Source organism: Dermacentor andersoni, chromosome 3, assembly GCF_023375885.2.
Source record: "Dermacentor andersoni chromosome 3, qqDerAnde1_hic_scaffold, whole genome shotgun sequence".
In the NCBI taxonomy this organism is placed as follows: domain Eukaryota; kingdom Metazoa; phylum Arthropoda; class Arachnida; order Ixodida; family Ixodidae; genus Dermacentor; species Dermacentor andersoni.
Window position 1 is genome coordinate 231,889,320 of NC_092816.1, and position 16,168 is coordinate 231,905,487.

At 44.9% G+C, this 16,168-nt stretch overlaps 1 protein-coding gene across 4 annotated transcripts in view; it reads left to right on the forward strand.

Moving 5' to 3' along the window:
- Positions 1-16,168, forward strand: part of Ube4B (Ubiquitination factor E4B) — a 438,127-nt gene that overhangs the window by 237,776 nt on the left and 184,183 nt on the right. For all 4 annotated transcript variants that reach the window (XM_055072695.2, XM_055072686.2, XM_055072679.2 and 1 more), the window contains one exon: positions 12,314-12,419. In XM_055072695.2, the coding sequence (XP_054928670.2) occupies positions 12,314-12,419 (106 nt within the window). The remainder of the gene's footprint in view (positions 1-12,313; positions 12,420-16,168) is intronic.

Consider the following 16,168-nt stretch of genomic DNA (forward strand, 5'->3'; position numbering starts at 1 on the left):
TACAACGTTCTCTCATTTGGAAAAACAGATTTACTCCCAGTACATTGGAGTTGCAAGTTGCAATAAGTAAAAGAAATCGCAATTTCACCTGAAAACCTTTCACCTGATTGTAGCAAATTAGTAGACAGCTTTACAAAAAGTAAGGATAGTAGTTTTATTGGTCGTATGAACTTTTAAACATTCCCTTACTAATTAAATTAACAAGCACGGCATCACCCATGCATAAGCAAACATGAACACATCTTGCTCAATGACTGCAGGAACTCTTTATCGAAATGCTGGAGTGAGGAAGCGCGGCAGCAGAAGCAAGCGAATTGACTTTTGTGCGGCCTCTCGCTTCATGCAAACTAAGCGACGAAAACACCACACGGTGCGCCTAGACGCGTAGACTGTCTCCATCGCATATTGCTTTCAAAATGGAGGCTGCACGGCCACGCTGTACGCAGCAAGTAGAATGCCTCTTCTGTTTGCACCAGTCCTGCATGCAAGTTTTGGGCCGAATGCCCGTGATGCAGCCCGATTTCCGTCCTTCTCTGCACACGTGATCACTCTCCCTTTAAATGCGGCATTGTGATAGACTCAGCATGTCTTCACAGTTGGCACTTCCATGCTGATAGAGCAAATGCGCAAAATGAAAAAAACGGACAGTAGACTAACCTAAGCACACACATAGTTTCCTAAAATATACTGGAGGGAACTCTGGTGCTGCAGTCGTTGGCCCCCCATGGGAATGATGGGAAGTACATGGATTTGTTTGATCTTCGTAGTTGTGGATTGAGACGTTCTTGTGGCTTTGTATATTGCGCTTTATTTGCCTTCATTGTTTTAAATTCAAGAGCAATCTATACCCTTCGAAGTGCAAATGATTCTATGAACACGCACAATCGCTGCTAACTGCAACGATTGAGCTTGTCGAGGTGGCCAAATCGAAATGCACCAGGCGTATCTGGGTACTTGCATGCACACAATATTTATTTATTTCATTTATTTCAAAGTACCTTACAGGCCCCAAGGGAAGCATTGAGTAAGGGGGGCATCGTTGAACAAATAACAACAGAAAAACCGATACACGAGAGATAATATGGTAACTATAAATTCAAACAGCGCTAAACGACAGGACCAGAATGAGGAGGAGACAAACACGGCGCTGAACTTACAACTTTAGCGCTGTTTGAATTTATAGTTACCATGCAACACCAACTCGCCCAATCCGCTGCCCTTCTGCAGAGATAATATGTCAGAGCTAAAAATGTTTACAATGCTAACATGCTTGCAAAACAGTGTTAGAAATAAAATCGCTTAAAAAATACAAAGGGTTGTCAGGAAAGGAATCAAAAGTACAGCTCACTGTAACATAAAAAACGGCGTATCACTCGTGTAAAATAATGCACATAGCCTGAGCACATAAAAGAAGCAAAATTGAAACAACAAATTGGGGAAAAAAGGAGAGAGAGACATGGCTCATATGTGACACGTATTATATGACATGACATATGTACAAATGAATATGTTTGTTGCGATGAAAACTGCGAGTTCAGTAGTTGTCTAAATTTATCATTGCTCATTTGTGCGACAGTGCTGTTAGGAAGCGAATTCCGTAACCGAATTGTGCGTGGTGGAGCCGAGAAGGTACATGCATTGGTGTTCCCATAAATGCGAGTGAGGCTTAAATCATTATGAAGTCGTCGCGATGTGCAAGATGCACGTTATAGTGCGAAATTTGGTGACTTCATGTGGGGAACATATCTATGGAGCAAGGACAGGAGTGCGATGTCACGTCGGCTGCTTAGTGATTGCAGGGAAATGTAGTTTTATTTGAGTAATGCTTGACTAGTAGTTGTAATTCCAGGAATTGAATCGACCCGCTTGGTTTTGGATGGCTTCTAACATGCGCATTAAGTATTCAGCTTGCCGTGTTAATTAGGTATTCACGGTAGGGAGACCATATAGGGGATGCGAACTCAAGCTGAGGGCGTACAAATGATAAAAATGCTAATTTACAGATGTTAGACGGGCAGTTGCGCAAGTTGCGATGAATACACCCAAGAGATTTGGAAGCGTTTGCACGTATAGTTGTGATGTGAAAGGCTCAGGAAAGGCTCGGTGTAAGAATAATGCCTAGATATTTATGTACTAACGCCTGAGACACTAGATTTCTATTTATGTACTAGGAAAAGCTGTGATTTGAAGTTTTTCGCATGAATGGCATTACAGTGAAACCTCGTCTAAGCGTAGTTGGCTGGAGCTTGGAAAAAGTGTGTACTAAATGGTAGTACTGTTCACCCGAAATAACATGAGATTGACCACTTACGTGTCAAAAATGGAACTCAGAGAGAGTGCGATGAAAGGGGGAAAAGACGTGCAGTATTTATTCACTTCGTGCGACAAAAGTGTTATTCTGGTTTGATGCCGCGGTGGCCTAGCAGCGACGACAGCAGCCGCCCACTTACTGAAGCTGCGAGGCAGCTTTTCAGCCATCCCCCCTCTTCTCGGCAAACACTCGCATTGCAGATTCCTCTTTGGCGTTACATATTCTCTGTGCATTTGGCGTTATGTATTCTCCAGGACGACGCAACGAGCTATGGAAAGAAGAATGGTGGTTGTAACGTTGAGAGATAAGAAAAGTCCAGATTGGGAGAGGGAACAAACGCGAGTGAATGACATCTTAGTTGAAATCAAGAAAAAGAAATGGGCATGGGCAGGACATTTAATGAAGAGGGAAGATAGCCGATGGTCATTAAGGGTTACGGACTGGATTCCAAAAGAAGGGAAGCGTAGCAGGGGGCGGGAGAAAGTTAGGTGGGCGGATGAGATTAGGAAGTTTGCAGGAACGACATGGCCACAATTAGTACATGACCAGGGTAGTTGGAGAAGTATGGGAGAGGCCTTTGCCCTGCAGTGGGCGTAACCAGGCTGATGATTCTCCGTACACGCACGCGGTTGCGCTGCAGAAGTCACGAGGTGCCTTTTTTATTGTGGGGTGCTGTTCTCGTCCCGACGATTGCATTCATGAGGCTGACGTAACGCGCAGCTTCTGCCACTGTCGGGCCCGAATTGCCCGTGCTGTCACATTCCGTGTAGTCCTCATCACTGTTGCTAGCCGACAGTTCGGCAACAACAGAGACAACGATGGCGAAAAGTCGAACCTCGTAGTCAACATCTCTTCGCGGTCACAGCAGCGCTGCCGAGCAACTTCTTTGCATTCCGAATGCCACACACCGTAATCAACAGCAGATCCCTGTCACACGCCAATGCCGACTTCTTCGTGTCACGTTTGATAGCACGAACGATGTCTAATTTTTCTACTATGCTGAGCAGCCGGCGTCTTTTTTATCGTGAGCTCCGGCATGACACGAGTCCTTGCTTACACAACGCCACAGCGCTCTCTGGGACGGCACCGAGATGATGTTGATGTTGATGTGGCTTCATGCGCGAATGCACAGGGCGCTTGGAGTTCGCTGTTCCGATCCCTGAGGCTTGTTGTTCTGCCAGGCCGCCCAATGGAGGTGACGCATTGCCGTGTTTGCACGACAAAAAATGGAAGCACTACGTGTTAACCAATATTGACGCGAAATAGGTTTGCACGTGTTGAAACGGGACCCTTAAGGCGAGAACGACGAAGTTCGTGGTTGCGCGCGGGCTCTCCGAGGACCAGCCATCGCTACAGGCAGACGTTTTTTCTTAATCTGTCGGTGCTAAACTGTTTTAGTTGTCATAGCTGGGTGACATTTCTGGTGGAGGTGCGGGGTACGGTCGATGTTAAGATCTCCGTAGCATACCCCAGACCTCAGCCCGGCGAGTAGTTCAACCGAGCTTACCGCTGTGCACGTACGTGCCAGCCGACGCCTCCAGGGACTCCAGCCACAGCACGGTCTGCTACCTGAACGAACTAGAATGACGACCCAACCACCTCCTGCCACTCCTGCAGCATCGCACGTTGTCGTCAATCACATCCGGACGCCGAATCCGTTCCACGGAAGTGCTTCAGAGGACGCCGATGACTGGCTTGACCATTTTGACCGGGTTGCCAACCTCAACGACTGGAACCACGAGCGTAAGCTACGTTACGTGTACTTCGCTCTTGAAGATTCCGCGAAAACATGGTTTGAGAACCACGAGGCGACACTGACGTCATGGGAAGAATTTCGTAGGCAGTTCCTCAATGCCTTCGCCAGGGCGGACTGGAAGGAGAGAGCGGAGTTAGCGTTGGAGGCAAGAATTCAAGGCCCGAATGAGCGAGTGACTGCGTACGTAGAAGACATGAATCTGCTTTTCAGACGTGCGGACCCTTTGATGACTGAAACAAAGAAGGTGCGCCATCTCATGCGCGGCGTCAAAGAGGAAATCTTTGCTGGCCTAATTCGAAATCCGACGACGACACTTGCAGAGTTCCATGACGAAGCCAGTACTATGGAAAAGGCCCTTCAACAGCGGGCCAGGCAAAACAACCGCGACCGTGTCATTTCAAGGGAGCTCTCTGCCGTTACGCTCGGTAACGACGTTGGCGCCTTGCGAGAACTCATCAGGGCTGTCGTCAAGGAGGAACTGCAGAAGATGCAGACGACCACTGCCCCTGTGGGACAACTTTCCATTGCGGAAATGGTGCGCGCCGAGGTCCGACAGGCCGTCCATGTTCCTGGACAGTACGAGGCACCACAGCAGGTACCGCACGCTGAAATGAGTTACGCTGAAGCAGTACGCCGTCCGCCACCCTCAAGTGCAAGCAGCATGGTACACCCCACTCAACAAATGGACGTAAGCTTCAGGCCGCCTCGCAGCCCACCGCACATCGCCGAAGCAAGGACTAGGAAGAGCGACGTCTGGCGCACCACGGACTACAAACCCCTTTGTTTTCATTGTGGCGAAGCCGGGCACATCTACAGAATGTGTCCTTATCGTCATCTGGGGCTTCGTGGATTCTCGCCGAATGCACCTCGTCCACAACCTGGTGAGCGGCCGCCGGAAATAGAGAGTTTCGTCACAAATCGTCGCAATGATGATCAGCGATGGCTGGTCCTCGGAGAGCCCGCGCGCAACCACGAACTTCGTCGTTCTCGCCTTAAGGGTCCCGTTTCAACACGTGCAAACCTATTTCGCGTCATAGCTGGGTGACAATATGTACGCAATACGCTGGTACGGTTTATGCGGAAACAAAACACATTATGTTCAATGGCCGCTTAGTCGGGGATTTGACTTTACTACTTTTAAAACAAAACTACTGTTTAAGCGGGTACGGTTTAATGAGATTTTACTGTGCTTTGCATGTAGATGAGTCCAGTTTCATTTGCCAGTCTTCACTCCATTTGCTAATGCGATGAACGTCCTCTTGAAGAATGCGATGATCATCAAGGCTGCGAATTGGTCTATATAATATACAATCATCGGCAAAAACACGCATGCAGGATGCGATATTATTGGGCAGATCATTCATAAGGGCATTTCAGATCGCTTGTTGATGCATGCATCTGTGGCTTAATGGTGGCTTAAGGGCTTAAAGGCTTCTGCACTAGAGGCTGTGTGTTCGAATCCTGCCATCGGACAATTTTAATAATGTTTATTTTAATATTTGTTATGCAGTACATTGTTGAAAATAACAAGTTTACAAAGTCACAAAGCCATTTGAAAGTTTAGGTAAATCCATGTGCTTCCCATAGTTCCCACACTGGTACAGCCGCTCCCGTTGCAGCTCCCGTAGACACTAGCACCAGAGTTCCCTCTAGTAATTATTGTATTTCCGCCAAGGGAAACTGACCCTGTCAAACTTTAATTGCCAAACTCTGTCGAGTGAGGCTAGCTCAGCAGTACTGTTCGAGGAACTATCAGACATTGTTTAGGATATCATCGGCCTTAGTGAGGTTAGAAGAACTGGTGAGGCTTATACGTTGCTGAATAACAAGCATGTCCTCCGCTATAGAGGTCTCCCTGATAAGAAGCAATACGTAGTAGGATTCTTAATCCATAAGAACATAGCGGGTAACATTGACGAATTCTACAGCAGTTATGAGAGGGTAGCCATAGTCGTAATCAAACTTAAGAAGTATAGATTAAAGGTAGCGCAAGCCTACGCTCCAACATCCAGCCACAACGATGAGGAAGTAGATCGGTTTTATAAACATGTTGAGTTAGCGATGAGAAAAATGTAAACTCGATATACAGTAGTAATGGGAGACTTCAAAGCACAAGGGGGGAAATAGCAGGCGGGTGAACAGGCAATTGGCAACTACGGCGTCAATTAAGGCTGTAGAAGAGGTGCTGGTGGAATTCGCTGAAAGGAATAAGCTAAGGATAATGAACACTTTTTTCAGGAAGCGTAGCAACAGAAAGTGGACCTGGAAAAGCCTAAATGGTGAAACAAGAAATGAAATTGATTTTATACTTTATGCTGATCCCAGCATAGTGCAGGATGTAGAAGTGACAGGTAGGGTAAACTACAGTGATCATAGGTTAGTGAGGTCTAGGCTTCATCTCAATTTGAAGAGAGAAAGAGTAAAATTGGTCAAGAAGAAACAGGGCAACTTAGAGGCAGTAAGGGTAAAAGCAGACAAATTTAGGCTGGTACTTGCAAACAAATTTGCAGCCTTAGAACAGAAAGATTAGGATGATGACATAGAGCTAATTAATGAAACCGTTACGAGGCTGGCTTCAGAGGCAGCAACTGAAGTAGGAGGCAAGGCACCAAGGCAACCATTAGGCAAGCTCTCCCAAATAACAAAGGACCTAATAAAGAAACAACAAAGAATGAAAGTGTCCAACTCAATATATAAGATAGAACTCATGGAACTGTCAAAACTGATCAACAAGGTGAAAATAAGTGATATTCGAAACTATAATGTGAGAAAGACTGAGGAAGCCTTAAATATTGGTCGCAACCTGAAATCGGTGAGAAGGAAACTTGACATAGGACAAACCAAGATGTATGCACTGAAAGATAAGCAGGGTAATATCATCAGCAATCTCGAAGGTATAATAAATGAAGCGGAAGAATTATATTCTGACCTGTACAGTACCCAGAGGACTCAGAACTGCACTTGAAACAACAATGAATAGGTACAAAAACTCCTCCGATAAATAGAGATGAGGTCAGAAGGGCCTTGCAAGACATGAAACGGTGAAAAGCTGCAGAAGATGGAATAACAGTCTATTTAATCAAAGACTGAGGAGACATAATGCTTGAAAAACTGACGGCTCTCTATACAAACTGTCTCTCAACTGCAGGGGTCCTAGAAAACTGGAAGAATGCAAACATTATACTAATCCACAAAAAGGGAGACATTAAACAACTGAAAAATCATAGGCCCATTAGCCTACTCCCAGTGTTATATAAAATATTTACCAAAATAATCTGCAATAGAATAAGGGCAACACTGGACTTTAGTCAACCAAGGGAAAAGGCTGGCTTCTGGAAGGGACGCTCTACACTGGATCACATCCATGTCATTAATCAGGTTATCGAGAAATCTGCAGAGTACAATGAGCCTCTCTATATGACTTTCATAGATTGCGAAAAGGCATTTGATTCAGTAGAGATACGAGCAGTCATAGAGGAATTATGTAATCAAGGAGTACAGAACGCTTACGTAAATACCTTTGAAAATATCTACAGAGGTTCTATGCCACCTTAATTCTACACAAGAAAAGCAGGAAGATACCTATAAAGAAAGGGGTCAGACAGGGAGACACAATCTCTCCAATGCTATTCACTGCGTGCTTGGGAAGAAGTATTCAAGCTATTAAACTGGGGAGGCGTAGGAGCAAGGATCGACGGTGAATGTGTAAGCAACCTTCGGTTTGCCAATGACATTGTTCTATTCAGCAACAATGCAGACAAGTTAGAACAGATGATCGAGGACCTTAACGGAATGACTGTAAGAGTGGAGTTGAAGGTTAATATGCAGAAGACAAAGATAATGATGAACAACCGGGCAGGGGAACAAGAATTGAGGATCGCCAGTCAGCCTCTAGAGTCTGTGAAGGAGTACGTTTACCTAGGTCAACTAATCACAGGGAACCCTGACCATGAGAAGGATATTCACAGAAGAATAAAAATGGGTTGGATCGCATACGGCACACATCGTGAGCTCCTGACTGGAAGCTTACCATTATCATTGAAAAGGAAGGTATACAATTAGTGCATTTTACCGGTGCTGACATATGGGGCAGAGACTTGGTGACTGACAAAGAAACTAGAACAAATTGAGGACTGCACAAAGAGCGATGGAACGAAGAATGCTAGGCATAACTTTGAAACAGAAAGAGAGTGGTTTGGATCAGAGAGTAAACGGGTATATACAATATTCTAATAGACATTAAGAGAAAAAAATGGCGCTGGGAAGGTCATGTAATGCGCAGATTAGAAAACCGTTAGACCATTAGGGTGACAAAATGGGTATCAAGAGAAGGGAAGTGCAGTAGAGGACGACAGAAGACTAGGTGGTGCGACAAAATCAGCAAATTTGCGGGTGCCAGTTGGAATCGGCTGGCGCAGGACAAGGGCAATTGGAGATCGCGGGGAGAGGCCTTCGTCCAGCAGTGGACATAAAATAGGCTGCTTCTGCTGCTGATGATGATGACTGTATGACGCACTATGAGCACACATACTACAGCACATGGAGGAAGCTACGGCAGCTAGGCTTGAAGCACGTAGGAGGTGGCCATTTTGAAATGCCGATGGCGATATGGTAACATAAATTTAGGGTAGTGCTGAATTCTAATGGGCACGCAATGTTTTGATCCCTTATGTCAGGAAAAAAGTGTGCGGTAAATTTGAGTAAATATGGTATCGAATGCGACTCGCAAAATATGTACTGCAGCAAGAGAGCTAAAAGTAAGCAGGTATGTTCCTAAATGTTCAGAGACTGCAATATAGCATTTTGATGCTTGTACCGATACTTTAGCCTAAGCTATGAAACTCTAATGTTGCAGCTTTACAAATGTGGATTCTTGTTGGTGATTTTTACAGGATTTCAAGATATTACAGTGTCCTAAGACACTATATCATAGTTCTTGTGCACTCTACGACTCGCCAGCATTCAGGCAAGAAAATAAGATGAGAATCGAATGAGTAGAAAGGACACAGTGCTGATCCCACAATTTGAGACTTAAAAAAAAACTTGAGGAAAACACAAAAACTGAAAAAAAAAAAAAAAACTGGGAAAATATTCTCTTGTAGTAGTGATGGTGACTAATACAGTGGCAAAACTGTGAATGATGAAACTAACTTTTTATTGGGTCAGTTTAGACCCACAAAACCAAGTTACACTCAAAGCACAGCCATAGCAGCTAAAAATATTCACATTGTTGACGCAAAACGAAGTGCAATGTATTTCACTTACCGGAAAAAGTGTTATCCGAATGTGCAACGTACAAAGACGCACCGAGACACGAAGGCGGCGAACGCAGACCCCGCCTATGTGGTAGTAAGCCGTCGGCGAAAACACGCAATACAGCCGATGTCACGAAGCACTGATGCAAAACACACGGCAAACAGCATCAGCACAGCTAAATGACTCCAGTTAATATTGTCACATGGTCGTGACGTTGAAGAACACAGTAGCAATACTGTGAAAGACAAAACTAACTTTTATTGGGTGAACCTGTGCCCACAAAAACAGGCTACACTTATAGCTCAACGATAGTGGCGAACAGGGTCAGCGATCCTCGAAATCTGATGTGCCGGTCAAACGCGTCGGCTTTTATACATGAGCCATGAAAGGTTCCAGAGTAATCACTGGTGCACGCGTTTCTTCCAGAAAGTTCGACACAATTCGTGGCTCACATGCAGTTGGATTACGCAAGCTTCGTGACTACACACAGCAGAAAGAACCATCGATAACATTCGAGAAACTTGCAATGCATTCGGGTCTGTCCTGCACTGCGCGATAACATTTGTTAGACAGTGAAAAGCGGTCACCCGAAAAAGATAAATAAGTACACGTGTCAATATGCGTTTCAAGCTTTAAAACTGGGAAATAATAATTATGCACAAAATAATAAAAGCACACTAAAATGCCTCCGCCGATGCTGACATTACGCGCACCTATAGTCTCCTAACAGGATCTACAATGCACGCAACACGAACCCGCATATGCGTGAGAGGTGTGGGAGCAGGCATCGGCACATTGTCTGCGGTCTCCAAAGTAAAACTACACACGAGGACAAAAGGCACTGGTTAGCTTCGCTGTTGTGTTATTGCCAATGCAGTATGAGATTGCACGATGCAGTGACATATCTCCAGCACGATCTTATCGGCTCGTCTGAAACTTGAAACATCCACCACCTTTTTCTTGCCATGGGAAGTAGAGATGGCTTATGCTTCTCTTCCACTAGGTGCGTGTCCAGTTCCAAGCTTTCTTTTTTTGTTTTGTTTGGAAAGGGTCAACTTGCTGCTTACACTCACAATGTGGCCAACAACGAAGTGACAGATCAACAACGGTGGATCAACAGCAGCATCCAGGCGCTAGTTGCCGTAGCCACAGGCAATCGGAAGGCGCCTGCTGATCCACTGAGCCAATAAGACGCATGCGTGCATTACGAGCTTCGGCAAACCAGCCCCCGATTGTTTTACGTTTGCACTTTTCCTATGCGACCATCATTAGCAAGTATGCAGGGAACTGGAAGGCGGTACTCACTGAGCTTTTTGGAATGATACTGTCACAATACAAAGATGGTGGTGCTTGGCGGCGTGACAAACCAGAGATAGTGCCGTGAGCTCCAGTGTCACGGCACAATTTTGAATTCCTTTCTCTCCGTCTGAGCTGACAAAATAATTTTTTTCTCACACTTAGGAAGCATTTTTGTCATATCATTTTGATGCGGTCTAAATTAGGTATTATAGATGCCGAAACAAATAGTTCCAAAAAATAGAATTTTTTCCAAGATTTTAAGTTTTCAAAACCCGTGTCTCCCCTTAAGCACAGTATGGCCCACCATTAAACATTGAACCTAATCAGTATTCAAAACAGCATAACTTCTCTATTTCTTCAGCTTCAGAGAGAAAAAATCACTTCATTCTATTCAACAGTAAGTCTACTGATAAAAAATATTTTCTAGACTTTCCAGATGTACAAAGTGAGTTGTTATCAATGTTGTAATACTAATTTTATGTTTCACTTAAAAAATAAAAGTAGACCATGCTATAATACATCTTGATTCCTAGGTATCTGAGTTTCTTATAGCTGGCAACAGTCTTGTGACATTAATGTGAGTGGACATGTGCAGCACCGTGTTTTGTTGCACAATATTCCTAAGCATATAGCTTTTTGTTAAATTTTCAAATATTCTGTGCTCAATTCAATATTCAGCTTGTTTTCCTTGGTTCGATTCGATATTCGATTAGAAATCTACTCGCACATCCCTAAGAAATAGTCATAATGCTTACACTGCATATATGTCAAAACAAAGGAACTCTCGTCAGGACAGCATTTCTCGTGCCACCCACTTTTCCTCCATTTAAATTTCTGCACTCTTCACATGGCACTACCACCAGCAACGGAAGTACGCAGGGAGAGAACGATCGCGAACGATGATGCCAGGAAATGTATGTAACGGGATCATATCAAAGGGGTTCTACTGCAGTAGGGGTGTGCGAATACCTGACTATTCAATCTTGAATTGAATAGTGAATGTTGTGCATATCGAATCAATAGTGAATCAAAACAAAGGCACCGTCTTACTCCTCAGAAGCCTCGAGTAGACTCAAAACACAGTCCAAGCGACCTCGGTGCCTCGACAACTCTAACTAGATGAGCCATAGAACATATGGAGTAACGAAAAGTCGGTGTTCTTCAGAAAAGAACCAAAACACAGCGGTCGCAAATGAGTGGCATTGCTTTTTCAATGAAACATGGTGAATGCTGGCTGGCTAATGTTAACTCGTGCAGTGGCTTAGCAGAGTGGCTTGCAAGGTCAGTGTTCATTTTCTTGTAAGCCATTTGGTATGAATACACAGTAGTGACGAGACACCTGGTGTGCAGCAAGCTTGATAGAAGACTCCAAGCAGAGTACCGTGGTCGCCGAGTTTTAAACATCATTCGCAGGGCACGCAGGGCCTTTCTGTTTGTGTGCTCTTAGCTAGCACAAGACTGCAGAATGCATCCATGTTTAAGTTTGTCACAGGGTTTAAAACAGGCTGTCCTTGTTCATCATTCAGAAGCATCTACTAAAAAAACAGCAAAGAGCAAAATATCAAATACTAGCTTCTTTGCTACAGAGTAGAAAATTGGTGTTATAATTTATAAAATACAGTGTGCATTTGCATTTCCTTGGCCAGCCCAGATCATATGTGCCTCCTGAGTTCCACACCCATGTCATACAGGTGGACCCTGAATACCCATTCTGTCAGGGGGCACGAGTCGACATCACAGCCGACACCCGCCTTTGCTTGACGGCCCAGGAGGCAGAGCAGTTCACCGAGGAGATGCGTGAGTTGCCTCCGGTCTGGCCATTAGGCTTAGTGTGCGGCGCACTCTCGGTGCGTCTGGCCACAACATTGCTGTCGCGGTGGGTATGGTGCTATTCACTGAATGCTGACTCTGTATGAACCAAGAGAGGACTGGGGCAGCAACAGAGCAGGAATGCTTGCTGGTTAAAGGCCAACTGGAGGGAAGTTTAACTTGGGATAAATTGGCTCTAAATGCATACAGGGTTGGGGCTCCTGTGCCAATTGCACCATTTTGATACAAATGCAAATTCCTGTGCCAAACTGCGTCAAACGCACATAATTAACCAAAATTGCACCACGCTGTACCAGAATAGCTTCGTCATGTGTGCCCTAGCAGTGGCCGTAAACAGCGAGTGGATTCATTCTCCGAAATTCCACACAGTGTGCGATGGCACCTCCTGCACAGATTCTTGTAATTTTTGCGCCTATAGCACTGGACCTTAAGCTCTTCTGACAAGTGGCTGGCGTGAGTGCGCTTCCACTCTTGACAGTTGTTGCTGCAGTTGGAACAGCCAGGGTGGCTGTGTTTAGAGTGCATTAGAATACGGCTGAGTGGGTCAAGCAGTGCGGTGCTCCCTATAGCTGAGGCGCAAGAGAACGAAAAGTAGGCTGAGGGTGCAAAGTGGATATTAAGGAGACGCGCGTTGCATCGGGTCGAGCAGGCGGTGTCTCTGTCCCGAGGGCTGATATAACTGAAAACTATTCCAGTCTATTTTTGGGCCCATATAAGTGAGGTGTGAGCCATTTTGACCTATCATGAAGGGCTAATGGCAGATTTGGTATAAAAACAGATTGGTATATTTGTACATTAGATGAGCCCAGGGTCGATTGTGGCTCTCTGGTTCTGCAGTGACATATGATGACCCAGAAATTGCTACCGTGTCGATTGGACCGCATAATTTTAGAACAATTTCTGCTACCATCATGAGGGTCAGTGCAGTAATATGTAGTTCAACTGCCACTCGACCCACTCTTCCATATTACAGTGCGCTATAGATATGAAGCGAGCATCTACCGCCCTATTTTCTGATTGGCTTGCGACAATGCGAAATTATTTCTATTTTGTAGAAATGGCTTTGAGTAAACCACAATAGTTCATAACTCTCGCTTATCCGTTAGGTCTGTTGGTGAAGTGCGTTTCCAGGCGCTTCACCCACACTTTCGAGACATTAAAGAAAAATGTATCCGTAAAAAATGTCTTGGGCTACTTTCTGAAATTTCGGACTAACTATTGCAGAGTGCATGTTTCTTGGAATTGCTACCAAAATTTGCATGTACTAGGCAGCTTCAGTATCCTGGTAACCTGCTTCAAAATTAAGCTTAAAACGTTGCTTAGGACAGTTGCAGTACAGTGCTTGTGTTGGTTTATTCTGTACTCCATCATAGTTTCGAAGTGTGCCATCCCTTTATTCCACCAAAACTCAGATTGGCTCACTTCAAACTGCTTCAAAATGAAATTTTATCTGCTCTGAATTTCTCCAGAATGAAATTTTGTCTGCACGAAACTGCTCCAAACTGCTCCAAAATGCAAGTTTACTTGGTCCAAAAACTGCATCAAAATTACTTTGGGCACTCCTGCCCTTGTGCGTAACATATACTATCAATGTAATCTTTGCAAAGCTGCAGAGCTGGTAATTCGCTTATTAGCAGCCAGACAGCAGATGAAGTGTGTAGCTGGTGGTGAGCAGTAGTGATGCGGATGTACACGATTGCTGATCTCTGTTTCACCTAGGTGCCCAGGTGCATTCACCACTCACTCATTCACCACTTACCATATTTGCTTACATAATGATTACACCCCTTAATTTTGTCGTAAAAATTTGATTTTTTTTCTTTCTTTCCTGCATCATGATCGCACCCCGAACTTGCCACAGCGATATGTCGTGTGCCAAGTCTAGCTGATGATTGTGCTTACCATCTGTCGAATGCTGTCGAATGCTACGCGAACGACTCTTCGACTTACCAAGTGGTCTGCACGTACCAAACAGATACTTAAGCAGATGCCCCATTTTATTCCTTCAATCACTTTTCCACACTTCCAAGAAAGAAAAAAATCTACGACCAAGCTTGCCTTGGCTTTATTATTTGTAGGCTTTATAATGGTTGTCGTCAACAACAACAAAAAAGCACCTTTCGATTCCTCTCGTTTGCACTCATGGGTATGCAACGAATTGCGAGCGGCAACGACAGAGCCGCATTTAGGTTGATACGTCAGAAGTGTACCCTATTCATACGCCGATGCTTGTAACACAGCGAAGATATTTGCCCACCCTTAGCGGAAATATGCCATATTAAGATTGTAGTGAAGACAAATGACAGTTATTGCAGCATGCCCGCCATGTGTTTCTATGTCACTGGCAGCTGAGCGTGCCCATCTCTGTTTCTGTCCCCTCATGTACGTTATTGCAGAAAACTTGCCGATATTAACGATATTATTCATTCCTGATATGGAAAAAACTGTTTCAATGCACGTAATGTGTTCACGAAAAGAAAAGAAATCGTGTTCTGCACGTTCGGCTTGCTCCACTGGCCGCCATTTTTGTTTTGATGTCCTGTACTGTTACAGCGGCAGCAAAAGTGGGATAAAAAAAAATGTTCTTTTTGCGGAAGATTAACCCCGCGCAATTATCGCACCCTTAAATGTGCGTCATTTTTTTTTTTTAAGTGCGATCATTTAGCGAGTATATATGGATATGGCTTAAAAGAACTTCTTTCTGTGGGGCCTAGTTGGTGCACACTTAACAAATTTTTAAAGTGCAAAGGACATGGCACAAGAGGAAGGTCTAACACAAGACAAGTGCTACCGTAAAAACTGGACTATAGGTCGGACCGGAATATAGGTTGATCCCCCAACCAACGAATTCTAAAAATGAAAGAAATCTTTTTCAATGGCAAAAGTACCGAAAGACATCCTTACCTTGAAACAAATGCGACTCAGCCGGTTGCACAATGGTGACAGTATTTATTTAAACGCTGCTCGCATGTGCACCTGGCCAAGCTTTTAACAGTATCGCACGACCATCGACCCGCCTGCTTGTCAGCACCTTATTAATGCCGCTGAGCGGCGAAACAAACGAGATACGAGCATGTGTACACATGCGCTTACTTTCGCTATTTCGCTGCTCCGTGCCGTGATGATAAGGTGCTGACAAACACGGGAGTCGATGGTCGCGCGATACTGTTAAAAATTGGCCAGGTGTACAGTACACAGAAGGGCACAAAGTGCGCAAGCGCTACTCCGAATCAGAGCAATGCCTTTGATCAGAGTCGTCCGAACTAGAGTCAGATGACGAGTGCTTCTCACTGCCCAGTCCATAGGCGCGCACAATCTCTACCGCTTTCAAACGAATGCATTTGGCAGTCGCAGGCAGCGATCTTACATGCAGTTCCCAGACAAACTCCGCAACCTTGTGTTCCAGTTCTGCGGCCCGCCCACGAAATGACGTTTCCTTTTGGTTGCTGCAAGTTGTAATACGTTGCTTCTGCCTCCGCGACTACCGAATGCTCTTTTCGGATACTCCAAATTCGCGCTGTGCCGCCAAGTTGCCGTGGGCTTGCGCGTACTCAATCGCCTTTTTCTTGAAGGCGACGGTGAATTGCCGTCGGCTTCCGCTCATTTTGAACCAAAATGTGAAAAAGCAACCTTTAACCAATATAACTTTGTGACAACGAAAACGCAAAATGCCGGTAATGTCGCCACGCTGTGCTGCTGCTGATGGCGATGGCGGC